General features: G+C 37.5%; 1 protein-coding gene across 3 annotated transcripts in view; it reads right to left on the bottom strand.

Moving 5' to 3' along the window:
• Positions 1–1,598: 1,598 nt before the first annotated feature.
• Positions 1,599–27,463, bottom strand: part of LOC127839033 (ankyrin repeat and LEM domain-containing protein 1-like) — a 47,622-nt gene continuing 21,757 nt past the window's right edge. For 2 of the 3 annotated variants that reach the window (XM_052367169.1, XM_052367170.1), the window contains 6 exons: positions 26,920–26,984; positions 24,061–24,116; positions 14,600–14,797; positions 12,428–12,549; positions 4,781–4,910; positions 1,599–4,332 (listed from right to left, as the gene is read on the bottom strand). In XM_052367169.1, coding sequence (XP_052223129.1) covers positions 4,178–4,332; positions 4,781–4,910; positions 12,428–12,549; positions 14,600–14,797; positions 24,061–24,067 — 612 coding nt within the window. In that variant the 5' untranslated portion in view covers positions 24,068–24,116; positions 26,920–26,984 and the 3' untranslated portion in view covers positions 1,599–4,177. The remainder of the gene's footprint in view (positions 4,333–4,780; positions 4,911–12,427; positions 12,550–14,599; positions 14,798–24,060; positions 24,117–26,919; positions 26,985–27,463) is intronic. The other variant, XM_052367171.1, reaches the window with a different exon arrangement.

Raw genomic sequence — 27,463 nt, 5'->3', positions numbered from 1 at the left:
ACAAAACACACCAGTTTTAGCTAGACTCGGGATTTTCGGGACAACCATTCGGGCGTGAAGGGTTTGTATTTACGTAACAATTAAATATTTTTTAAACATCGAACGAATTCAAAACATATTTCGGATTGTATGTTTGTCATGCATTATTTGAAGCTTCGATAGGATTGATAATTATTTTAATCGCTCCGACAATTCATTCGATTTCGTAAATCGTGTGATCGGTGACAGTGGTTACATGGGTTAGCATTCGATAAAGCGTTTTAAAAATGTAATTAAAATCAATATAGATACACAGATGTAATAACAGAAAACGGAATAGCACATCGTTGTTATTTTATTTATTTCAAGCATCGGATTAAAGTTATCATCGAGGTAAGTGTGTCTTTTACTATAAATTTGCTGTTTGATGAATCCTGTTTAAGCTCAAAGTTCAAACTGAGTTCAAAAAGAAGAACTGTGATCATGCCAGGAAACTTGATTTCAACGTTTTACCAATTAATTAACGGTGTTGCTGAATTAAATGGAGCAAGAACTGCATCTAAGATCCCTACGCTACCGACGAACAAATTTCCAGCACAATAGCTCCACCCAAATTTACGGTATTGAGCTAAACGTTTGGTCTATTTAAGTAACTATCACTATTGCCCCAAATGGCCCCAAATGCAAACCCACCCTAGGTCAGCGCGAAAGCTTACTACAACAAAAATTGAAGTACAACACCTCCATCAAACCTCAACCTATTGAGTAAAAACTCTTGTTCAATTCTTAGTTACAGTGACCTTGATCCCAATGGCCAAAATGCAAACCATGGCTACATTAGCCTGTAACCAACCAACCAACCCACACATCAGCTTAATATTTCTATCCTAACTAAAATTATTGGCAGCAAATTTTGTTTTATTATTGTAGATATATTTATCTATTTTTAGCAACAATGACAATGATCTTGACCCGACTGGTCCCAAATGCAACCCAATGCTAGGTATGCATTTCAGGGAGTTGTTGAACACACGTGTAAACCTGAAATTCTTATTATAAAAAGAACCATTAGAGGCATTATTCTTCTAATTGCAGGCACAAGTTATGGGCCTTGGTCTGTGATATCTCATGATGACCACAAAGACATAATATGTAAAGTGTCTTTTTTATATATGCAGTTACAGATATTTACTAGTTGCATGCAAACTTTCAACTTAAAAGCAAACGTTTACCATACCTTTCTTAGTTAGTGTGTTTACCTTAATCATATTTCAAGTACAACTTAATCATATTTCAAGTACAATAGAACGACCCTAAACCCATGTGCTTCGTTTCAATTGAAAGCCTGTAATAAAAGGATGATATGGAGAAGTTGGATTTTTAACCAAATTTAAAAACAAAAAGGGCATAATTCTGCTAAATTGAAAGTCAGAGTTATGAATCTTGGTCAGTGACTTTACACAATAACCCCTGTGAGAAGTAGTAGAAAAACGAATTTGGAGATGTCCCACGTTTACCATGACCAGAGCATTACGCAAACGCCGACAATCGAGTGAGTAGCATAGCTTGACTCTTTGGTGAATAGTCAAGGTAAAATCCTTCATTGAGCAAGGTGATAGTAGATATTTCCCTCAACTTTATATGGCACCGAAGTATCAACATTTGATGCAAGTACATGGCTACAAACGGTAATATTCATAGTTGAATAAAACATAAAAGATCTGCAATAAAATATACGGTTTAAAAGATGAACAGTGAATGAGAATTCCATAACAATAAACAATATACAAGACAACAATAACAAGAGATTGCCAAGCAATATGGTCCCCTACCGGTGAAACTCCACCATTTTCAGAATTTTGTATTTATTTAGTTTTAAATATACTTGTTGCCATAGCAACCAGAATTCTTGACGTAAGAACAAAATGAAATGACGTGCATAATGTCCATATTGCCATCTGTCCATGTTTCAAGTTTCATGAAAAAATATGAAGAATAAAGTTATCGCAGGATCCAGAAAAATGTGACAAACTGACTGAAAGACAGAGCGCAAACCATAAGTCCCCACCGGTTTCACCGGTAGGGGACAATAAGAGCTAAACCACCGACACAACAGCTGTCCCTGACCGGGTTGATGTTGTGGGAGTAAGAACATGATCTCTTTAAGTATCATTAACCTTATACTTTCTAGTTATGGCAGGATGCAGATTTAAGTTTACAATTATTATTTTAACCATATAAACCAAAATTTTGGTCTGACAAACAAACTACAAAAAAGCATTCACCATATGAGACTCCACACACATACAAAGATTCGTCAACTTAGATTAAGCTTTTTTAAGTTGTTTCAGGGCCCTGATTTTAGTTTCCACTTATTTCTGTAAGCACAGCAACCACATTTTTGACTCACAAGAACCTGAAATAATGAGCATTATCCAATATGACCCTTTCACAAACTTAGTATTATCAATCTAGCTTCAGTGCTTGTTGTTTATCTTAGGATTCAGATTTTCCAGATGGACCATGGACAAAACTGACATAATCTGCATAAGGCCCATATGCCCCTCGATCACCACATCAAATATTATCAACCTAATATACTTTTTTGAGTTATTGCAGGATCCAGATTTTAGTGTTTCGCTTGCTAATATTTTGGAACCATATCATGTGTAACCATAGCAACAACACTGTTCGTCTGACAAAAAAAACTGTTATAACATTTCCCATATGACCCTTTATACATATACCACACCAAAGACGTTTTGCAGTAACCGCAGGATCCAGATTTTGACGAACACACAGATAGACTGGGGTTAAACCCATAGTCCTTGCAGTTTACACCGATAGGGACTTTCTAAGCAAGAACATATTTACCAAAGTCTATTGGGCAGCAAAACAGATTCAAATTTACATGATATAAATTCTTAACTATTTTGCAATTTAAAAAAGCTTTTTAACCAAGGTAAATATTATTATTATTAATTATAGTAATAACAACAATAAAAGTATTAATATTTGGGATCAGTCAAATATTTCCCCTTATTATTATAGAGCAATTTTGTATCTGTTGCACAAATGTCAATGAAATATATGAACATGTATATATAATAGATCTACATAATACATAGCAGGTAGCAAATATTTAAGAAATTCATAACTGAAACCTTACTTATTACCGGGAAACTATTAATATTTGAATTACGATATGGGCAACTAAAATAAACAAGTAAGAAACAAAACAAAAAGAAAACACATTGCACAAAAAAATCAAAGTAACAAACAATAAACTAGTTCATAAAATAAATTCCTTAATCAACATTTCATAACTTTGAATACAAATAGTAAACAGTAGTAATGTCCAGCTGGCAAGTACAAACCATCTAAAGCCCCTTTTTATGCGGAAACTTAAACCAACATTTACATGAATTACTTCAGCACAAAAAAAAATAATAATCTCATTTTAAAAACAACACTGTTACACCAAATCTGGCAGGTATTCACGATTACTTGATGTCCACTGGAGATATCTGGCAGGTATTCAAGGTTTATTAATGCTCACTGTGGATGTCTGGCAGGAATTAAAGGTTTGTTGATTCCAACTGCAGATATCTGGCAGGTATTCAAGGTTTCTTGATGTCCACTGCGGAAATCTGGCAGGTTTTCAAGTTTTTTTATGTCCACTGCGGATATCTGGCAGGCATTCAAGGTTTCTTGAAGTTCACTAGAGATATCTGGCAGGTATTCAAGGTTTCTTGATGTCCACTGGATAAATCTGGCAGGTATTCAATGTTTATTGATGCCAACTGCGGATATCTGGCAGGTTTTCAAGGTTTTTTATGTCCACTTCGGATATCTGGCAGGTATTCACGATTACTTGATGTCCACTGGAGATATCTGGCAGGTATTTAAGGTTTCTTGATGCCCCACTGTGGATATCTTGCAGGTATTCAAGGTTTCTTGATGCCAGCTGCGGATATCTGGCAGGTATTCAAGGTTTTTTGATGTCCACTGCGGATATCTGGCAGGTATTCAAGGTTTCTTTATGCCCATTGTGGATATCTGGCAGTTATTCAAGGTTTCTTGACGTACACTGGGGATTAGCAGGTATTCAAGGTTCCTTGATGCCAACTGTGGATATCTGGCAGGGTTTATTGTTGTTCACTGCGGATATATTGCCAATATTCAAGGTTTCTTGATGTCATCTGGTAAAAATTGTCGTTCCCCCCTCTGCAATGAATATATGTAGTACTTTCTTTAGCAGATACACTCCCATCCTCCTCCTCCTCTGTTCACTGTAATGGACTGACTTGCCATAGTAGTTACCTCGCTTTTTATTGGTCAGGTGCTTCAGACCTGCAATTGGCCCATTCAAATGTCAGATTACCATACAACTGACAGGAATTTTTGACTACCATACCTATTACCTCCAAATGGTTTGGTAGGGATTTCTTCAGGTTTTAAGCACTCCGAGTTAAATTTCCCACAGCTTTGAAGATTGAAATGTAAACATAAAAATAAGTGTCAACATTCAAATTATTAGGGGTAAAATGCCTGCGCAGTAAGATGTTATCACATTTATTATACATGATTTGCAAATATTAGTTTTTATTTAATCTTACAGAAGATTAATGACAAACATTATAAATACACGTATACGTGTATTGTGCAATAAATCACCATAAACATGATATAGGCGTTACTATTATCAAGTGCTTTTGAAGTTGGCAAATCAAAATAGGTTATTAATCAAAATGATTCAAAGCAAATGTTTTGCTGGAGTTCAACAGTAGTTTGTAATTACCTATGGCGTCAACCATGCATGCTTCCCTGGTGTACGCCTCTACGGGGATAACACTCTGGAAGCAGTGTAAGGACACGACCCCCTCTCCCCCTGACCAGATATCTAGGATACGCTGTACCTTCCCACTTGCCTGAACATAAAACACAGAAGACATAAGTATAAAAGTCATTTTCAGTAAAACGTGATAAAAACATTTTTTTAAAGTAAAATTCATTTTAATTACTAAAAACTTACCTGCTATATATAGTTACTACCTCCGAAGGTGGGTTATATTATCCGGAAAATTCTGGAGCCGCCACCAAATGACCGTGATTTAGACTAGGTCGGAACATAGTGTGAAGTAACCTAGCTAAACCGGAAACGGTGCCACCATAATCATTCTTCCAATATATTCAAAAATATTAGTCGAAGAGCGGTGTGGGAGGTGGGACTCACCAAAAGCAGGTAAGTATTTAGTAATTTAAAATTGTTACTTAAGAAAATTGTTTAAATGTCATAAATCCGTTACCTGCTATCAAATAGCTTAATTTGCAGTTGCGGCGGGAAGCTTCTCGTATTGCTCCCCAATCGAAATCACAGCAGAACCATATCCAGGGTTATCGGCTAATGATAGCAGAACTTTTCGGATACGAGTTAGTATGTCTATGTCGTAAAAGACACTACCGTTTGTGAAACCACAAGGGGGCCAAACAAGTACAAGTTGTCTTGTTGGCACTCCAGAGAACGAAGATAAAAGGAGGAGAAGGTGGTCGGATTCCTCCAGAAAGCATCCTGGAGCACGTCAGAGAGTGGGGTGTGATTATATACGCCCACAAAGCTGACAGAGCTCGTTATTCATGTGGTCTGCTCTCAAAAAGGGATGAATCCCTAGATGAGAGAAAAAGAGTAAGCCTTTCTTGGTCGAGGCTACCCAACAAGAAATATAAGCCGAAGACACATTGCCCCCCCCCCTCTTTAAGGTAAAGAAGAGTCTCTTGCGATAACCTCGAATGGACTTAACTCAGCCGAAGTAGAACTTCAAAGACTGTTCAAGGGAGTCTTCCATCTTCCTGTCCACAAGTTCTAGAAAGACTTGGGACCTTGAAGGGTGTCGCGGTTTTGGCGCGTTAACGTAACGCCGCCGTTACGCCGCGCAACTTTATGTAACGTTGTTTTAACGTCATATCCTATTAGTTTGTTATTGTCAGTTGAATTTAAGGAAGGAACCTGAACACAACGTCTTATTACTAACAAAGTCTTTACAAAGGGTTAAGAAGCCATAGAGAGGAGTTGATATTTAGGAATCCTGGATGACACAACAAAGTGACGGAGCCATCGGATCAAAACGAAGATGGCCGTCTTCGACAGAAAGAGCATGAATTTTCTCTTCTCCGTTTGGCTGAAGCCATAGTAAGAAGAAACGGTCTTCCAGATTAGGAACTGTAAAGAAGCGTGATGAAGGGTTTCGTGGGGAGCCTCAGTAAGCGACCAAAGAACGCAAGCCAGATACCATATAGGGGTAAGGGAACTAGAAACAGGGCGTTAACGTTCCAGGGCTCGGAACAGTTCCGAAATGGCTGGGTCAGCACAGACATGTGCTGACTAACGAAAAGCCAAGGTATGCGAAAGCATAGATCTGTATCCTTTGATGGAGCTAAGAGAAAGTTTCTTATCATCAAAGAGATAGATGAGAAAATCCGCTATGCGTCTAGCAGTGGGATTGAGGGGATCCATTGCCCTCGAATACACCAGTCAGAGAAGAGCTTCCAGAGAGTATCGTAGACTGTTCTGGTGGACTTTCTCCTTGCAGAGGCACCGAGGGTTGAAGCCCTTATACAAAAAAGTTTCTTCTAAAGGCCAGACGTGTCGTGAAACATGTCTGGATCCGCATGAAGTCTGCCTCTCTGAGATCTGACCTGTGGGGAAATTTCCTGGGACAGTCGCACAGGAGACTGAGAAGGTCGTTGAACCAGAATCTGGCAAAAGCTCACCCTGATTTCTCCAAGATTTGGGGAATTAGAATGGGTGAGAGATAGGCATAAGCATCCAGTTGGCCTCAAGCGAACGAAAGAGCGTTTACCGTCCACGCTGCTGGATCGTAAACTGGACTCACGTACAGAGGAAGTCTGTGGTTGTCTCTGGTCGCAAACAGGTTGACCAGTGGATAACCGAACGTAAGAAAAATCTGGTTGTCCACTTCCTGATGAAGTGTCCAATCCGACGGAAGCAACTGGTGTTTGCGAGACAAACTGTCCGCCAGGGCGTTGAGACGACCTGGTATGTGTTTTGACGAGAAATATGATGTTGAGGCTCTTGCAAAGAACGAGTAAGTTCCTGGTTTCTAAATACAGTGAGTGAGAGTGTGATAACCCCTGTGCCTGGATGTAAGCCATGACTGATGTGTTGTCTGTTGAAACCATCACACAGGAGTCTCGAAGATGTGATTGTCATGAGATACAGCTAGAAAAACTGCTCGCATTTTGAGATTGTTGATGTGCAGGTGACACTCCTGAGGAGGCCACATTCCTGAGATAATAAGGCTGAGTGGTTCCAGGTGACCGCCCAACCATCCTTGCTCCTATCCGTATGAGAGGTAGGGAAAGTTGCGGTGGAAAAAGTGGTACTTCTGCAAAGAGAGTCTCTTAGTCTAGCCACCACTGAAGGTGGGGGACTAATGACGGGAGGATGGGAATCTGTGAAGCAGATTGTCCGAAGACCATTTCCAACAAGCTGAGAGATAGTGCTAAAGAGGACGTAAGAAGAGACATCCCAGCAGAATTACTGGTGATCGGACCACTCCGACCAGACTCTTAAGTCGGTTGACTAGAAAAGTTTTGAACACTTTTAAGTCTATGACCGGTCTCCAGAAGTCGATTTTCTTTAACTAGGAAAGGCGACTGTAAAATCCTAGAGAACAAGGGTCTTGAACCATTTCTACAGCCTGTTGTTCCAAGAGTCCGAGAATGGAATATGAATTTTGTGGATGCGGTGATACCAGATCTATGGGAGCGCGGGAAAGTGGAGGCCTTTTTTCCGAATTGAAAAGTGAGCTTATTAGTAACAAGGGAATGAACCCGCGCGTCCGAAGTTATTGGAGCCATCGATAAGTGAAGTGAAGAAGTATGGCCGCGACTGGTACATCCGGCATCGGAGGTGGTGGCGGCAGAAAAGGTAATCCCTAGGGCTGACCTTGGGGAGGTCCGCCTTTGCCGGTTGAAGGCTTGAAAGTCTTCTGATCCGGCTTGGGTAAGCCCTTTTTCCAAGAATCCTTACCAGGCTAATTCCGATAGGAAGACGACCTGTTTTAGAAAGATGGCCTGTTTGGGGCCGGATGTGGAATGGAAGGTCTTTTAGAGAAAAAGATGTTCTTCTTTGTATTCTTGGCTGTCGGGGCTGCCGTGGTCTTAGAAGTTGGACGCTTAAAAGCTGGCAAGAGTTGTTCCTCGCTAAAGAAGCAAAGATCTGGTCTACCCGGTCAGTCGTGATTGCCGCCTGTGTCCTGCCTCCAAAAAGGGAATCTGCTGTGAAAGTAGCAATTCTGAGCGATTTCACGCCTGTTTCCAACAAGAAATTTGAGGCAGAGAAGAGAAGATGGGGTCCCTCCGGATCCTTAGCACTTCGGACATTAAAGACGCAGCATTATTTGATAAATACTGCGTCGCGAAAAATGAAATAACAAGCAAATTCGTTTAATTGATATCCCCAACCAATATACTCCTGGACACAAATATTTCTGGACGGATGGACAATGCATCATTCTCTTATCCATTTATATACTCCTACCAAGTTTCAATGAAATCCGTCAAAGCACTTCAAAGATGTGGCTCCGGACACACAAAAAATCATTTTTTCAAGATACAAAGGGCCAAAACTCCGTTATTATCCAATGGTGTACAATACCATTTAGCGTGCATCATCCTCTTATCTATATATACACTCATACCAAGTTTCAATGAAATCCGCCAATGCACTTCCAAGATATGGCTCCGGACACAAAAAAGCATTTGTTCAAGATACAAAGGGCCATATCTCCGTTATTAGCAGATGGAGTACACTGCCATTTGGCGCACATCATCCTCTTATCCATATATATACTCATACCAAGTTTCAATGAAATCCGCCAAAGCACTTCCAAGATATGGCTCCAGACACAAAAGTGCCGAACGGACGGACGGACGGAAGGACGGATGGAAAGAAGGACGGACAACGCCAAAACAATATCCCTCCGCCTATGGCGGGGGCTAATAAGGCACGGAATTCATCAGCAACTGAATCCGATATCTCCCAAGCCATCTACAAGGCTGGGGCCGCCATGAGGTCAAGCTGGTTAGCCAGATATATGGATCGGCCCTCTCTCAGTTCCCAATTCTCCAATAGGAGTAAGGAACTGAGATAGGGGTTAAAGCAACTTGCATAGTAAGCGAAAGCTTGCCAATGTCAGGATCCAGACCCGGCAGTTTGGAAAGGTCCAAACCGGTAGTCGGGTCGGTTATTGGGGACTTGAAGCTTTTACCGCCATCAATCGGTTTAGACTCAGTCAGGTCCTTAGGGGCTTTCCATGGCGATGGAGAAGGCTTATTGTGGGTTCCAGTGACTGCAAAACATACATTGTAGTCGAGAAAATTGGAAGGCGGAGGTCGACTTGAGACGTCGCCTTGCTAATCCTGCCGGGCTCACGTTTGCGGGCCAAATGTTCCGTGACAGTGATTGCAGAGCCTGTAGCCGACAGGTAAGGGCGGGGTCAAAAGTCATCACCTAGGGTCTCGAACATAATTTCATAGACCTGATTAAAAGAGTCCAAATAGTTATGTTTGGCCTCAACGATAGACTCCGAGCCCTTTCAGACGAACCATCTGCAAGACCAGTGGTCTGCATGTAGCCGGCTTAGACAGAAGTAGGAATACCAGATGGATATAAGCTTCAAGCATTCAGTGGTTCATTTTCCGGCACCATAATGGAAATAGTTGAGGAGGAAGGCCGACCAGAGACCACGTCAGCGGAGTGACTTTGGAAACCGGCGGTCGTCGGTAGAGCATCAGTATTGAAGGCAAAAGGTAACCTGGAGACTAATCTATCCATAAAGTATTTGGATTCAATGGAGTAGCGGCCGGGGGTATACGACTAGGTAGCGTAGAAGATACCCGTGCGGCTGAAAAGGCAGCCGTGGTCGCCAGGTGAACCCCTGACCCTTGAGCGTAAGAGAAGACAAATTAGGCCCAATGGCTGTAGAAGCGGCTAAGGTGAAACTGTTTGGTGACGCTGGGAATGAGGTCTCCTGGAGTAGCGTCTCCCCGAGCGTTGGTGTGATCGCTTCCGAGAGGATTGACGCCAAGAACTGCTCGGATAAGGAGAGCTTGCCCGATTTCTTCTCCGGTATTGATGAGGGCTTGTCGAAGCAGATGATAAATCATGCGGAGACCAGTCAGAGGAGGAGGAATGGCCGGAAACATCTGACGATAAACATCTATGTCTGGTCTGTGGTAAGGGGTAGGAACGCGAATGCGTGTACGGTTGTGAAGTGCCGACAACGTCGTGTCAATGTCTAGCCGGATGTTGTAATCCGGTGAAACAGAGCGTGACACCCGTGCAGCGCCTCCCTAACTCAAGGGGTTGCATGACCAGTGATATGGTCAGGCTACCGGAATATAGGTGACCGGACCGGTCATAAGCTGACCGGTGACCGGACCGGTGATAGACTGACCGGTGACCAGAACGGTCATAAGCTGACCGGTAACCGGACCGGTCATAGAATGACAGGTGACTGGACAGGTCTTCAAATGATTGGTCACCATGCCGGTAAATGACAGACACTCCAAGCCCGATGACCGGTGAACGGACCGGTCATAATATGACCGGTGACGTCACACGGCAAAGTCTCCTCTTTCCGTTCTTTCTTCTTATAGTTCGATCTCGTATTCTCTCTTCTCTTCTATCTTTCTCTTTCTCCTCTCTCCTCCTCGGCAATACCCGATGACCGGTGCCAGGTGCTCGGTGAACAGACTGGTCATAATATGATCGGTGACGTCACCGGGCAATACCCGGTGCCCGGACCGGATTAGAATGACCGGTACCCGAACCGGTCAATGATCGATGCCCGGACCGGTCACCGGGTAAAGACCGAACGATGGCCGGAGCAACGTGGCCGATGTCAGACCGACGTATGGCCAGCGCCACGTGGTCGACGTCACCGGGCAAAGACCGACGTATGGCGGGGGCCACATGGTTTGTCGTCGACCGACCTTTAGCCGGAGCCACGTGGTCGACGTCTTACCCGGTTTCGGGCAAAGAACGACGTATGGCGGGAGCCACATGGTCTGACGTCGACTGACACATGGCCGGAGCCTCGTGGTCGACGTCTTGCCAGGTACTCGGTGATAGTAGGTCGAACCGGTCATTATTGACCGGTGACGTCACCGGGCAAAGATCCACAGGAATAGGATCTTCTCCACAATTGAGGTTCTGGAACGTCCTACTGTTCGTAGTCTTACGCCAAGTACCGTCTGACCATTCTACTTGCAGAATGGGCATCTGCGATACTGCGTGCAGCGGGTTCATGAAAGACAAGAGTGATACATATGAAACAATTAACTGGTCATCTACCAGATGTCATACGGCACAGTTAATTCATTATTTGCACATAATGCAAGTGATTAACATTCTCTCTGTTTATTTATTCTTAAATAGAACGTTACGTACACGCTTGAATACACTCTGCCCTGACATGACCACAAGAAACGTGTTTGGGCATATATTAAACAAAAGTTTAATACAATACACGGAAATAGCACGGATTATAAGTTGTTAGACAAATAATAAAACTTATCTAAACCAAAACCCAGCGTGAACACGGTGAACAAATCGAAATTAATTCAATTTTCAAAGACAACAAAATGGCGTTGTTAATGTTCAAGTATCCGGAAGAAGAATGATTATGGTGGCACCGTTTCCGGTTTAGCTAGGTTACGTTACACTATGTTCCTACCTAGTCTAAAGGATGGTTATTGGGTGGCGGCTCCAGAAATTTCCGGATAATATAACCAACCTTCGAAGGTAGTAGCTATTAGATAGCAGGTAAAGTATTTATGACAATAAAATGAGCTAAAAAGACGCAGATTCTCATGGCACCAAATGTACCTTATTGACAGCACTGTTTGATGTGCATGTTTCTGTGTGCACACTGGGGGATATGTTTGTGCACCTGCTCTATCACATCTTTCTTTATACATCATTTACCGGTTTCAATATTTGGATTTTATTTTTTCAACTTTTTAAAATTATGTTGGTTTTTTTTGGTGTTTTTGAATATTTATTAGAGAAATGTTAAGAAAGGAACTGCATGTTCCATTTTTCATCCAATTACATTTTTACAGAAAAAAAAACACCGTACAAACCTTTTATGTACTGATATATGTTTGCCGTTTCATGTATAATAGATTTAGTTGATTATAACGTTGCTAGGGCTTTCCTTACCATTAGTTTGTTCAGTACAATAAGTTACAGTATGCTGTAAAACATATGGTATTTGAGTCGGTCAAATGGATAAAACACTGTATTAATATGTATTATTATATACTGTCATATATAAATTGTGAAATTCATGTAACACAGTTCACCAACTATTCTGAAGAATATTTCAATAAAAGTTGATTCTCATGCCACTAAGTGCACCTTCTTGGTCGGGCTTTTCTTATGTTTGATGGCCTCATACAGATGGAAGTACGGTCGGTCTCTCATACCCTTCCCGATGTAGAATATAGCTGATATGAACGTTCTGAACACATCCAGCTTATCTGTAAAAGATACAAGGTGGTAGTATTTCAGTTCATACCTAGATTGTATAAATTAACAAAATCTTAAACAGTTTAAACGCATAGCGCTTCAGATGGCATCACACTGAATCTATCATTATCATTAAAATTTATCATTATGATGAACTTTTTAAATCCTTGTCTTATTCTAGTATAGAATGTATAACGCATCATCGCCTGTTCAGGTTTTCCTCACAATTGATCATACATTTTGAGTTTTCAATAATCTGGTAATAAACATCTTGCTTTAAAAGCCAAAAATAATGCACATTTAACCAGAATAATAAGGGCCCCATCCCAAACCACTGAGGTGATAAAATCCACAAAACAATTAGGAATTTCAGTGTCTATACAGTATAGACACTGAAATTCCTAATTGTTTTGTGGATTTTATCACCGTCTACAAGGCAAACCCAAAAGAATTACGTCCCATAGGTCAAAGGGAGACAATAATAGTACTGCTTCATGCGAGGTAGGGGACTTTTATTGCAAGAAATTAGTTAATTGCCATTAACTTATAAACAAACTTTTTTGTAATTTACGTGAACTGACTCTGTTTAAAATCTAAATAATAGGTAAATTAAAAAGCCTAAATTTAAATTAGCTACCCGCAGACAAGCGAATATCAGCTGGGTGAACCTCATAAAATTAAAAATGAATAATCTGGTGAAAGGAAGAAACTTAATTTGCCATGACCAAAGTATTAGTGAAAAGTACGACCGGTAAAAATTATATGACGGTAATATACAGTAACGCGCTTACCACCACAACAACAACCATAACAAATGCAGATGATCTATATTTTGTTGGATATATTTAACTCAGTGACGTTAATCCCAGTTAATCCCATCAAAAATTCCGACACCCTTTAATTATTTAATGTGCCATCATCACCGGTGACGTGCGGCAACAGGCCGTTTTTCCATGCCGTCTCAAATGGTATATTATTACGCCTATAATGTAATCAATAAGCACATGCAGCATCCACATTGTTCACTTTGCCACAAGGACAGTTATACCGGTTGTATGGTTATTTTTAGCAACTCTGATGCCAAGCGTGTAATGTGACGTTGTAGACAGTACATATGCCAGCATAACTTTCACGCGTCTTTGAACGGAGCAAACATGAAGTAAAACAGGGTAAGGTGTATACAGCTTTGGAAATACATTCTGAAATATTGTGGATGTATTTTTCAATATATGCTTTAGAGTGTATTGTGGGTATGGATGTTATTATTATATATTGGATATTATTAAAACTGACGCGGGTGAGTCCATTCTGTTTTTGTGGGTTTAATACATGTCTTTTCCGCAAACAGCTGCTAACAAACGCTATGATAAAAAATGGAAAGTTGATACACGCGTCATCAAACCAGCAGTGTTTTGATTGGTCATTACTAGATTTCTCAATGGGCCAAACTCCGCATACTGGGCGGACTTGTGCTTCAATGATTGGAAACGGGCGATAACGGTTAGCGTCTACCAAAAGAGATACTCCGCCCAAAGCTAATTATCGCTAAGTCTTAACAGCTTTTGATCTCGTTGACGCAAGTCGGTACCGGGGTATATTCCCTCGGGTCAAATGTGACGCATGACGTAATTTTCTCACGAGTCAAACAAGGGTCTTTTGTAAATTTCAAGCGTCAAAATCCGGGAGCTCGGGTCAAAGGAAAGCCCTGATACTATTATTTTTCTTGACAAATAAAGGTCACGGTGGACAAAATAATACATCCTCGGTTTATTTTCTTTGTTTTTTGTAATTGTACTCGTGTATTAATGATTGCATATTTTTTACATTTATGTTCAATTTAACATGAAGCAATTACTGTTAACAGTTTCATTTAGATCATTGTTTAAAGCATGAATCCAATCAAACAATCAAATAACTTCATAAATTGCAGACATATCAGAGATAAATGTCCATTATGTAGAAAATATGATCAATAATGAAAACAGACAAAAGTATGGGGACATTTGTGTTTCAAGTGAGTTTTCAGGAGAGGTAACCCATAGAAATAGAAACCATTCTTACTCATATTGCACTCTCTGTTGGGCAGATTCTTTGTGATACGGGGGTCCAGGAGGAGGTAGTTAAATGAAGATTTGAGAGTTCCATCCCTCCAGTCGTGCTTTGGATTCTGGAAGGCTTTAAACGTATTCCGCTCCAGATAAGGCATCTTTGAGAGGTCCAGGTTACCACTGAGTGCCTGCCGCATCTCCGGCGGGTACTCTGACATAAAGAGCATCCGTATTCAATGTTTGGTGATTAATATTATAGGAAGAGACATTAAGAGCATCAGTATTCAATATTTGGTGATTAATATTATAGGCAGAGACATAAAAAGCATCAGTATTCAATACTTAGACAATAACACACGGCAGAGCTGGGCCGGTCGTCTATAATCGGCCCGAGGGCCATTATGTGGCAAGGGCTGATTTTAGACGTCCGGCCCAGCTCTGCCGTGTGTTTTCGTTTATATCACATATCATTCTTTTTGGTCCTTCAGTAAAATTTATACAGAACCAGCTTTCCGTACTTCTAGTTACATTCAATTGATTTCGCAATTTATGACGTATCTCATGTGACGTAATTTCAATGACGAAACTAGCAAGACTCTCTGGATTTTCGGACAACAAATCGGACGTGGAGAGTTTTTATTTTACAGTAAAATATTTTTTAAGCATCGAACGATTCCAAAACGTATTTCGGATTTTGTGTTTGTCAGGCATAATTGGGAGCTTCGATAGAAATACAATTATTGTAATCGCTTCGACTTTCGATTTCGTAATTCGTTTTTTGGGCGACAGTGTTTAGCATTTGATACAATCGTTTAAATAAAAAGTGTGATTTAAAATCAATATGGTTAAACGGATGGAATGATAGACAAGGGACAAAATTGTCACAAAACCAGGTTTTCATTGTGAAAAAAAAATCTGATAAAGGGAGAAAACTCAAACTGAACTTTTAAAATGAACAAACAAAATAAACCACCTAAGTAAGTTTGTTTTTAAAAAAAATCTATTTTTAGTCGTGGCGACCTTGACATTGGAGATATTACCGTGATTCTTTCGTGCGACACACCGTCCCATGATGGTAAACAAATGTGCCAAATGATTTTAAAATCTCACAATGAATGACATAGTTATGGCCAGGACAAGCTCATTTATGGCCATTTTTGACCTTTGAACTCAAAGTGTGACCTTATCCTTGGAGATATCGACGTAATTATTTCGCGCGACACACCGTCCAATGATGGTGAACAAATGTACCAAATGATTTTAAAATCTGACAATGAACGACATAGTTATGGCCCGGACAAGCTTGTTCCGCCCGTCCGCCAGCCCGCCAGCCAGCCCGCCAGCCAGCCAGCCAGCCCGCCCGCATTCGCCAATCTAATAACCAGTTTTTTCCTTCGGAAAACCTGGTTAAAAATGGAATTACAAATCTGTGTTATTTTATTATTATTAAAACCGGATTTAAGTTGTCATCGAGGTAAGTGAGTCTTTTACTATAAATTTTGCTGTTTGACGAATCTTGTTAAAGCACAAATAGAGGCATCAATTCAATGTTCAGATGAGTTTCAGTTTCAATCGATATTTGTATTATCCAAATTGTGTGCTACGTGTCATTATTATTGTGTTCTATTCTTTCGTTGAGTTGTGGCTTAATTGTATTGATCACCGTTGGCTTAGACTGAATTTAGACGCCATTTTTTTCAGTATAAGCCGCGCGATCCCATTCTTTTCTGATATGGAAAATCGGCCCGAATCAGCGGGCCGATATAATTTATATTGGCCCGCTTGATACAAATAACGGCCTGCTCGCAACGTCATTTTGTTACTATACATAGTAACGATATGTGATATTTGGTGATTACTATTATAGGTAGAGACATAAAGAGCATCAGTATTCAATACTTGGTGATTACTATTATAGGTAGAGATATAAGCAGCATCAGTATTCAATACTTGGTGATTAATATCAAAGGTAGAGACATAAAGAGCCTCAGTATTCAATACTTGGTGGTTAGTATCAAAGGTAGAGACATAAAGAGCATCAGTATTCAAAACTTGGTGATTAATATTATCGGTAGAGACATAAAGAGCATCAGTATTCAATATTTGGTGAGTAATATTATAGGTAGAGACATAAAGAGCATCAGTATTCAATACTTGGTGATTAATATTATAGGTAGATACATAAAGAGCATCAGTATTCAATATGTGGTGAGTAATATTGTAGGTAGAGACATAAAGAGCATCAGTATTCACTATTTGGTAATTAATAGCACAGGTAGAGACATACTTAGCATCAGTATTCAACTTATGCATGTCAAACTTACTAGCCCACTAGCATTTCTTTCTTTAAAGGCTCGTAAAAGGTGACAAATCCAATTATTATGCATATAAACTGGTCTTATTTTTACCGGATTTTAGGTACTCTTGCAAAAAAAATTAATAATAACACAGCTTAGGTGCAAGCATTATGGAAGATATACCCGTTTCATAATTTGAAGAAATGTGTACAACTGTGCCATGTCCGTACATTTTCGCTATCTCCGATGTTCATCGGCTTCTTTCGTAAAGTACGCATATATTGATGATCTAGTACAAACAACACAATATCCTCGTAAACAAAGAAAGAGGACATGAGTTCGGTAAGATATTTTTGTGTTGTACAAATTTTTTACCATGGAATTGCATCATGCATACTTGTTTTAATAATATGTTTCATTTTCTTGATTTCACTTTTGCCTTGATTGTAATTGCCACTTTGCACGTGCTACACAATGTGTTGAGCCGACCAATCAAAATTTGTTATCGGAAAACCGGCTCGGAATCGCTCGGCATGATTGAGTAAACAGCGATATATATATATATATAACCTTTATAAATAAAATATGCAAAAACAAAAAAAACCTGAAATAATTACAGATCGTCACCTTTTAATGCAAGTTTTACTAGTTGCCTGATGATATAACTAAACCAGAAACAAGGTTTGAAAAGCTTTGCAATGTTGTTCACGTTTTCCTTTTATAAAGAAAAGTTCTGTTTTGATTTGAATGAATTATTTCTGGCCATTTTATTTTACAAGCGAGTATATCCTCATGAAATTTTTTTTGTTACCAAATTTTTATTTTTTAATACAATGGTGAACAGGCAATTGCAAATTTAGTCTAGATGACTTGATCTCGAGTTTGGCCCCTTTGACATGACTGACATAGACCGTAGGAACAAATTTAATTGTTAAAGCTATCCTTAAGGATGGGTAGAGCCTTTTTGACCTGAAAACTAATGAACTAAGTAAGCATAATTTGTGTTACATGACCGAGGTACAAATCAGGACAGATAATGGTTCAGAGTCAATGGCAGAAATTAAATGCATCAATAAGCAATTGAGACTGTGATGTTAATTTATATAAATATTGGGGATGGCAACGAATACCGATTTTGGTATTCGAATATTCGGTCATACTTCAGGACGAATATTGAAATATTCGGTCAACATATGTTGGAAAAAAATCAACTAAATCAACTTTGTTTACCGTACCATTACTCCATGAATTTTACGTTCGTTTCTACCGGAAGTTCACCGGATGTGACTAAATATTGACACAGCGTTGCCGTCGCTAATTCGAAGTTGATTTTGTTGATAATTTTTTATTGGATGTTGATCAAATATTTGTGAATATTTGTTTAAAAGCTTGATCAAACAAAGGAATCGGACTTTTTCTTCATTGAAAGGGAGATGGGTAGGGCAATCGGCGAATTGAAAGGTAGGCGGGTTCATTCTTGCGGGAATAGAACGGTAACAGCCACGTCTAGCTTTCAGTGTTAATAACGTCATCAATTTCAAATGGTTTATATACATTTGATAATTGTGGGTGACTTTTGTTTATTTTGATAATGAGACTCTTTATAGCTAGATGTAATTGTTAAAATTTAATGACAAAAACTGTTTTTAAACTTTAAATATTGTACATCAACAATAGAACGAGAAACATAATATTTACATGCCGACAAAACAATAACATGACAAAACAGTTAGATCTAGACATAATTTAAGCCGAACTTAAACGTATTATTTACTTAGCGAACACATTCAAACAAAAACAAATTTATTATATACGGACAAAACACAAACGATAGATACTAAAACGATATGCCACAACACACTTTGAACCTGTTTAACAGTCAGTCTTTTACGATTGCCACATTTAAAAGTCACTCTGATCGGCGTCACTTAGTTGCAATAATCCAACTCTCAGCTATTGACCCTCCGGGTCGCTGGGAGTTGCAACTGCTTACGGCATTTTCCATGTCAAGTCCCCCGCCCAGAATCCGGGCGGCAGTTTAATCCGAAATTTTAGCCACATAAACTATTTTCTGGCATAAAAAAAAACACAAATAGATCACAAATATATCCATAATGCGCAAATAAAAACAACTTACATGATATGTTATGCTCGCATAATATTGATATTAATCCAAAGTTTCAAACACGTACACGGTTCTTTTAAATATATATGTTTTTGCAATGGAGTAATTCCGAAATATCGACAATTACAGGTATTGTGTTTGTAACGATGTATTAGGTTGATAAAACTCGATTTCATAGACATACGTGAGACATACATTTTTGACATTAAAAATGGGTTACAAAGAACTCTGAGCTGTACATATGTACTTATAAAAGCTCAGAGCATGCAAGAAGAACTAGGGCGTCACTTGTCTCCTTAACGCGCGAAATCAGAGAAACTGTCGGTGTCCTCAACCACTAAGCACGTGTTAATTATTCCACACACCATTGGATAGATCACATAACATGATACATTACTTTCACTGTACATGTACGCGGTCGCGTCGGTCAACACACTTGGACAGTCCGAAAGTTCAGAAACAATTTCCCACTCGTAATCCTTCAAAAGCAACCCAGCGTCACTTTTCTTCATGAATTTCCCATCAAGCATAATGTCCGTCACTACACGCCGTCTTCGTCACTACACTTCTCCTAATTGCCAACTGTTTATATTTCAAGTTTCAAGTAAATCGCTTCAGTAGATTTAGAGTAATGCTCCGGACAAAAATTTACTTTGAAATTAAATAAAGGGAGATAATAAAAAACTAAGGTAGGTAGAGTTATGGTTCTTAGTCACTGCACTTCTCCTACTTGCCATCAGTTTATATTTCAAGTTTCAAGTAAATCCATTCACACAAATTAGGGTATTCAGGTGCATATATTGTTTTTCATTGTGTTGTTGTATGTAACCAGGTGTCACAAGTACATCAGTGAAAAAAATATGCAAATCGGCCAAGAAATGTACAAGTTATGCTATTTTGAGCGTACCTTCGCGTGGAATTATTTGGTGACAAATAGAACAAAGGTTAATATAGAAGTAATCAATTTATAATAACTCCAACTGTTCTGTTATATTTCTTCTTATTGGCAGACTCCTGAAACAGTTCCCTGGATCCTTTTGATTTTAAAACCTGCTAATGGAACTTAATCTGTGTCACTAGTGCCTCACGAAACTTCACTCCCAGTTTCTCCTCCTTATCCTCTATCTCATCCGCTGTCCAAGGCCCTCCATATTTGGTGATTTCTCTACTGAGTGTAAAACTCACATTTTGACATTCTTCGCCTCTTTTGCCTCCTTTTTCTTTTTCTTCTCCATTAACTTCTCCTCAATTTTCTTTTCTAGCTTTTCCTTTCTTCTTTTGAACTATTCTTTTACACCTTTGCTCTGTTTTCTGGCACTTTCAAGGATTTCAGCCATGCTTTCGTCTGACAAGGATTTCAACCAAGCAAAGGGCTTGTTCTTTCAACACATGACCAAAACTTCAAGAGTGAGGGATGAAGCAGCTGGTTTTGTTATCAGAAGGTTGTCAAGAACGGTCATGTCTCTTTTTCGAAATTGTGTTAGTTTTTGGCACATTCTTCGCAGACCGTTTCAACTCTTCAGATGGATTTGCATACTCCCCTGCTGGCAACTGAGTCTTTGCCTGCCGCTCCAGGAGAATCAACAACATCGAGGACAACAGCTCTAGTGCCATGATTGTCAATGCGTCTTCTGTTGGGCTGCCTGATTCACCGAACAGTGACTCATACAGGCCAAATAAGTTTTTTGGGGGAAATATTACACATTATATGAAAAAACTGACTATATCAATGAAAAAAATGTACAAAGAACATGTGTTTTTGTGCTAATGACATGTTTCAATTTGTATCTGAAAAACAGTTTAGATACAATTATCATCCTAACTACATTTATACACACCTATGGGACTAAGGAATATAAATATATTATATTTCATGTGAATATGATAATATAAATGTGATTTTGAAGACAATAAAAGTGGGTGGGGTAAATGACAAATATAAAGAAAAAATGCCTAATGCGCATATTGATATATTTTGAGATATACGAGGCTTGTTAACTTGAATGTTTATTATTTGGATCTTTTTGATACTTTTAAGTGCATGCACATTGTTTTTAAACATAAAATTCATTTGTTTTTATTATAATAGTTAAAATAAAGATAAAAATAATTATCAGCAAAGGGTATACAATCTCTAACATTGAGCTCTAGTAGTATCAGGGGCTCACGCTGAATGATTCTAAGATTTTAATTGATAATGCTGATGATAATCTACATGTTTTGGGGTTAACCATTATTTTTGTACCCACGAAACTTATTGATCACATGATTTCTAAAGCCAAGATGTCTTCCAAGATGGCTGCCCATAAACCTATAAAATACTGTGTTTGCACAAATTGCATCAACAACATCTAGTAATTTCGACCGTTTTGGTTAGCTTGTTAATTTAAGGGATGTATACAATTATTATTAAAAAACCTGCAACAATTAAATTTTTAAATTAAATATATTACATGAGTATATTATATGAAAACATGATTAAATACACGTTAAATTGGTACACAATATGGTTGTTTTTGCATAGGACATTTTTCAAGTATTACCTGAAAAGCTTTTTTGAATGAAATTAACATGTCAACTGCATATATAAACCATAAAGAGACTTAGGAATACAATGATATATGATTTTATGTGAATATCATAAATTATTATTATATGCATGAAAATTAACGTGGATGGGACAAATGACAATCTGAAGAAAAAATGCCTAATGTTCATGTTGAGATATTTTAAGATAATTGATCATTTTTAAACTTGTTATGTTCACGGATATGGGGCCGTCCATAAAGTATGTCACGTTTTTTTATACCATTTTAACCCCCCCCCCCTCCCTTGTCACAAACTGTCACAAAATCATAGACTACCCCCCTCTAATGTACGTCACAAACTGACACTTTCGAACATATATTTTTTTATTAATAATACCTATTTCAAATTTAAGCTTAATCACAATTCACTATTAAAACGTATTGAATTTTCACTTAAAAGGATTTCACATTATTAAAATGACTTAAATACTAGACTAGTTAATTGTCAATTGTCACAGTTTTTCATTGAATAACATGTTTAATTCAAAAATGTTCAATGTGGACATCATCCATCCATGGTGAAGTAAAATGTTCATCCATAGTTATTACCGGCATCTATGATGTTTATCCATGTGTTAACCTCTAATAAAAACGAAATTATAATTTAGATTTTCTTTCAACCCTTTCCTGACTAAAAAATGGAACAGTCCAAAAATTATTTTGTCATTTACAAATGTTATCTGCGTGGAGGTTGTGCCTATTGAATAAGTCGGTCCGGCCAAGGTGCCTATTAAATACGCGAACATCACATTAAGGAGATACGCAATTTGTCTTATTTTGGCATAAAACTAATTCAAATGTTTCACAAATTTTTTGAAAATAATGTTTAAATTCTACTAAAAAAATATAAATAAATTAGAAATATTTTTTAAATAAATGTGTGACATCACACATGACCTGACCCCCCCCTCTCCCATGTCACAAACTGTCACACTGTGTTACACCCCCTCCCCCACCTGGAGCGTGACATACTTTATGGACGGCCCCAATATGGATTTATTTTCGTACTGATTAGTGCATATATATTGCATATAATTAGAATCTTATTCTACTAACTCATAACAGTATTATTAATAAAAATAGGAAAACAAGATCACAGAATTGTATGCACATAGCTTACGCATTAAAATCCCTCAAATGAAAATCACTGTTGTAAGATGTCAATTAAATTATCCAATAAAACAAATATTGTTATTTTTACACAAATAAAATCTGCTTTAGATGTGTTTTATGTATGCATGTATTTTTTATTTTTTCTTGGAGGGGATGAGGGTATAAAGTGTCAATGCTGTTTAATAAAACTGAAACACTGCATAATACACAATTGCGCGACAAACTCTTAGTCTACTAAATTATGAAGTTTCTATATTGTTCTTGTAACGTATAGGTACTTACTTTCCTTACTATGTGATTATAGGAAACATGTTGTATTCAATCAAGTTAGTAGATTAAATCTAATTAAGTTGAGCAACCAAACCAGTTGTGCGTGTGTGTTTGAAGTTTATGAAGTCCTTCCGCGCCTGAGGCTGAATACTGTGTGGACCCGGAGTTGGTTCCATAACTTTTACTAAATTAACTCACTAGACTGTTCTTTAAAAATCAAATAGGAAACTACTAATAAATTGTAAACAGCCATAAAGAGCTAGATGTAGTTAATGTGTACCTCGTATTTAGAAAGATTTAGAAGAAACACAAGTTTTACATCAAATCCGAACGGACATTATGATAATGCTCAGCAAGCGGTTAACACTGAATCTTTTAATGAAGAACAACACTTAGGGAGAATATATTTAAAATTTAATTACAGTTGTGAGACATAAAAATTGATGTTTGTTTTCACTAATCTGTCAGACCTTATATTTGTATGCGTCGTGAGTAAAAAGCGGTTATCGTGCCAGAGTCGTCAAAACATGCTGGTTGCGTCATACATGCACGGTTCATCGAGCGCATGTTAACGTTCCATTGTAACACAGATGCTCATCTACCACAGGGTCGATTATAGGTCTAAATGGTCGGCCAAAGGCATCAATCATATTTCGAAAAAAAAAAATGGATATTTTTAAATATTTCGTTAATTTCTGTCTGCAAGACCCATGTTGCAGGGATAGAAGTTGTTGAAAATGCTGCAATCTCTTGAAAGTGATAATGTTTCATAAGTTGTTTTTATTTTTATCAGATCGTTCTACAAATTTTAATTAGGCAATGGAATGCGATTCTACGAATATTTCTTTATACATTAATGTACAAAACCATACAATCACATTCAATATGGAAATGTGAAGCGTTTTTTTTTTGTTAAGTTATGACCTGGTTTAGTTCGTAGAATCAACATAGACATTGGTTTATTACCGACCTTCAAGATATCTTTGCATTTTCGAAAAGAGCGGGAGCCAATGCCAAGGTAGTGACGATAAGAACAGAAAACACAAATAAGTTATTCCATAATTATGCCGAACATACATACTTTCCATTAGAGTTTGAATAAACAATGCCCCCTCTCAGTCAATCCAAGTCAGCATCCTGAATAAAAAGACTGTTCAATATACAATCAATAACTGAATCCCGAATATTTTGAAAATATGTTATGCATCTGTTCTTAAATAAGACTGTTTATGACTAAATCATGCTACTTCTCTCTGCCACGAATAGTTTTATTTTTATCATAGAGTCAAACGTCATTCTTTCAATGAAGACCAATATTTAAGGCACATTTACCATATATTTCGTGTTTTTTTAAGTGGGGGAGGGGGTTAGGAGCTGATTTGCCCTATAATTACGTTTAAATTCATGTATAAACCTTGTGATATATATAGTCTATTGTTGAAAAGTTTTTGATAATAATGAAAGGTAACACAAAACTAACAATTTACTCAGCCAATGAAGTACGCGTTTTCTGGATCATCTTGTACACCGGCACAGATGTGACATGAGCATGTTTTTTTGTATTATTTACGGTATAAAAATGCCTCAATATATCGTTCTTACGGCTTTTTAAGTTGTGAGATCAAGATTTCTTGTTCAAGAAAATGAGTTAGTTAGTCGCGAGAACGACAGAGCTAACTCTTGGACACGCATTACAAGTTGTGAAAAAGATATAAATTGTTCCATCGAGGTATTAATGTGAGACAGCTAGACAGAACACCAGTAATTTGTTTAACATATGTATAAAAGGACTTATACAAGGAAAACTGTCATGACTCTGTACAGTGCTCCAGCTAGGCCTGAATGGAAGGGCGCCCCACCCTGCCCTTTTATTATTTATTTTTTTGGATATATGATAATTAATAAATCTCTTATTTCATTGTAATTAATGTATTCCTCATTGTATACATTTTATTTGAATGGTTTAATAATAATTGGAATAATATATTTTAACAATTATTTATAACATAAATTAATATGCTACAAGGCAATGATTTGCTAAATAGTGTTAGTTATCTCGAAGAAATAATCTTTACAAAATTTGCATTCTCAATTAACTACTCGAGAGTATTAATCTTTGTTATATAAAATACGCTTAATTAATTCCGTATTAAAACAAAGCGACATGGTTTTATCGACTGTATTTGAAAATGATTGTCTTGTTTATGCATACAATTTAATTAACTGCCGTTCGAACGAAGACGCCAGACATTGTGTAATGTTGTCTTTTCTTAACTATAATAAAGAATAAAGGTATTATCATTCTAGGCAGTGTTGGCAAAACACTTTGTTCGGAATACCTGTATGCCAAAAACATAATTGGCTTAAACATAATAAGTAGAACAAGTAGGATGATCTCAAACATGCAAATTTACCACAGTTAAAATTGACACGGGTGCCACCTCCGGTTATAAGCGCCACATCCGTAACACGGGCTAGTCTTTAGGAATAAATGCAAACATATCTAGTGGATCGACCAAAAACCACATTTTTTGTTGACGCTTCAAATTGTTTATTCTGATATAATAGGTGGGTTGCAATTTGAGATTGCTGTGCACTTAAAAAATAAATGAATCTTCGCTGAATCGCAAAACATTGACGGATATTACAAATAAGGTGCCATGTGATGAAAAATAAACAAGAACACTCTATTCATCTCATTGATTTCTGAATTATACAAAACAAATTCCCAAACTTAGCGAAACCTTGGAAGTATAATCGGCTTGTGTATTAAAACATCGGAAAAGAGAGGCGGCGCCGGTGATCAACGGCTTTCATTGTAATCCGAATGAGTTAATGCACACCATTGTTGTGTGTGATCAGCTGGACAGGATACGGTTGTTCAAAACTTTAAGATAAACGTCTGTTTAAATAAACTTCAGTCCCAACACATCATAAATTTAAAAGCAATGCTATTTTCAAATATTTTCAAATAATTACAGAAAACAAATTTGCTACCAATTAAAATGTATATTGAAGGGTTAACAAGTTAGTCACATTATATTACATTTCATCAAAAACCTTATTCGTTTAAAAAAAAATATGTTATAATGCTTAAATTAAAAAGCTTACCAAAACCGTGAAAATTATATTATGTTTGTGCCATTTGTGCCACAGTATTTCGTCTAGAGCTTAATGTGAGATTTATTATGCCCTTTGTTGAAGTTTTTTTTCTTTATTTTTACTATTTTAATTAAGAGAAATGCATTTTATGTTTAAAGACATTGTTCATGCCCTAAAAAGTATCAAAAATATCCAAATACATAAAAATAACAAGCCTCGTATATCTCAGAATATATCAATATGCACATAAGGCATTTTTTCTTTATATTTGTAATTTACCCCACCCACTTTTCTTGTCTTACAAATCACATTTATATTACCATATTTGCATGAAATATTTTATATTTATATTCCTTAGTCCCATAGGTGTGTATAAATGTAGGTAGGATGATAATTGTATCTAAACTGTTTTTCAGACACAAATTGAAACATGTCATAAGCACAAAAACACATGTTTTTGTACCTTTTTTCATTGATATAGTCAGTTTTTTCATACAATGTGTAATATTTCACCAAAAAACTTATTTGTTTAATAAGAATAATATGTTCTCAATTGCTTAAATTAAAAAGCTTACCAAAATCATGAAAAATATATGCTGTTTCTGTCATTTTCTAAAAAGCGGTATTTCCTATGTTTTCGGTCGGCCATATTGGCGGCAATCTTTGATTTAGACCCCGTGGGCATGAAATTGTTCTTGGGAACAAACATTTTCTTTTACCCAAGACAATGTAGAACATCATCAGCATATTTAAAAAAAGGTTCCAATCATGCTCCGCGGACCTCCGTTCCTACTAGACTATTATAGCCAGTGCAATGGTGCATTAATTGAAATCTTACCTTGGACTTTGATTTGTCACGATCCTTGTCTTTGGTCTTTGACTTCGAAATTGAGGTCGATTGAGCTGAAACAAGCAGATAGATAACTATATTCACCTAAAAGGCATACGAGGACAAATAATTTTAAAAACAAATATTTATACAAAATATATAAAATGTAAAAGAGAAAATAAACCCTAGAAATGCTGGTCGGTCATAAAATATGGGCCTATGCAATGCAATATTTGTTTAACTTAAATGCCATTTAAGGGGTAATACACATTATATTAAACATTTGGTGAAGATTCCAAAAAAGTGAATTAATCAGGGCAATAACTCTTAAGTGACTGGTGCAATTTCGCTGGCTATCAAATTGCGCCTCAATTTAATGTCAACAAACATTGGCAGAAAGATCAGTAAAGATTCCATAAAAACTGGATGAGTAAAAACGCAGAAACTGTTTAATAATCATTTTTGTTTAAACAAAGGGGAATTACTTTGAATGGCATTGTGCAAGGCTGGTTATCAAATTTGGCCTCCATTTATGTCAATAAATATTTCCATA

This window comes from Dreissena polymorpha, chromosome 7, assembly GCF_020536995.1.
Source record: "Dreissena polymorpha isolate Duluth1 chromosome 7, UMN_Dpol_1.0, whole genome shotgun sequence".
NCBI classification, from domain to species: Eukaryota; Metazoa; Mollusca; class Bivalvia; order Myida; family Dreissenidae; genus Dreissena; species Dreissena polymorpha.
The sequence above is the reverse complement of the archived record's forward strand: the minus strand, read 5'-3'. Positions and strand labels throughout refer to the sequence as shown.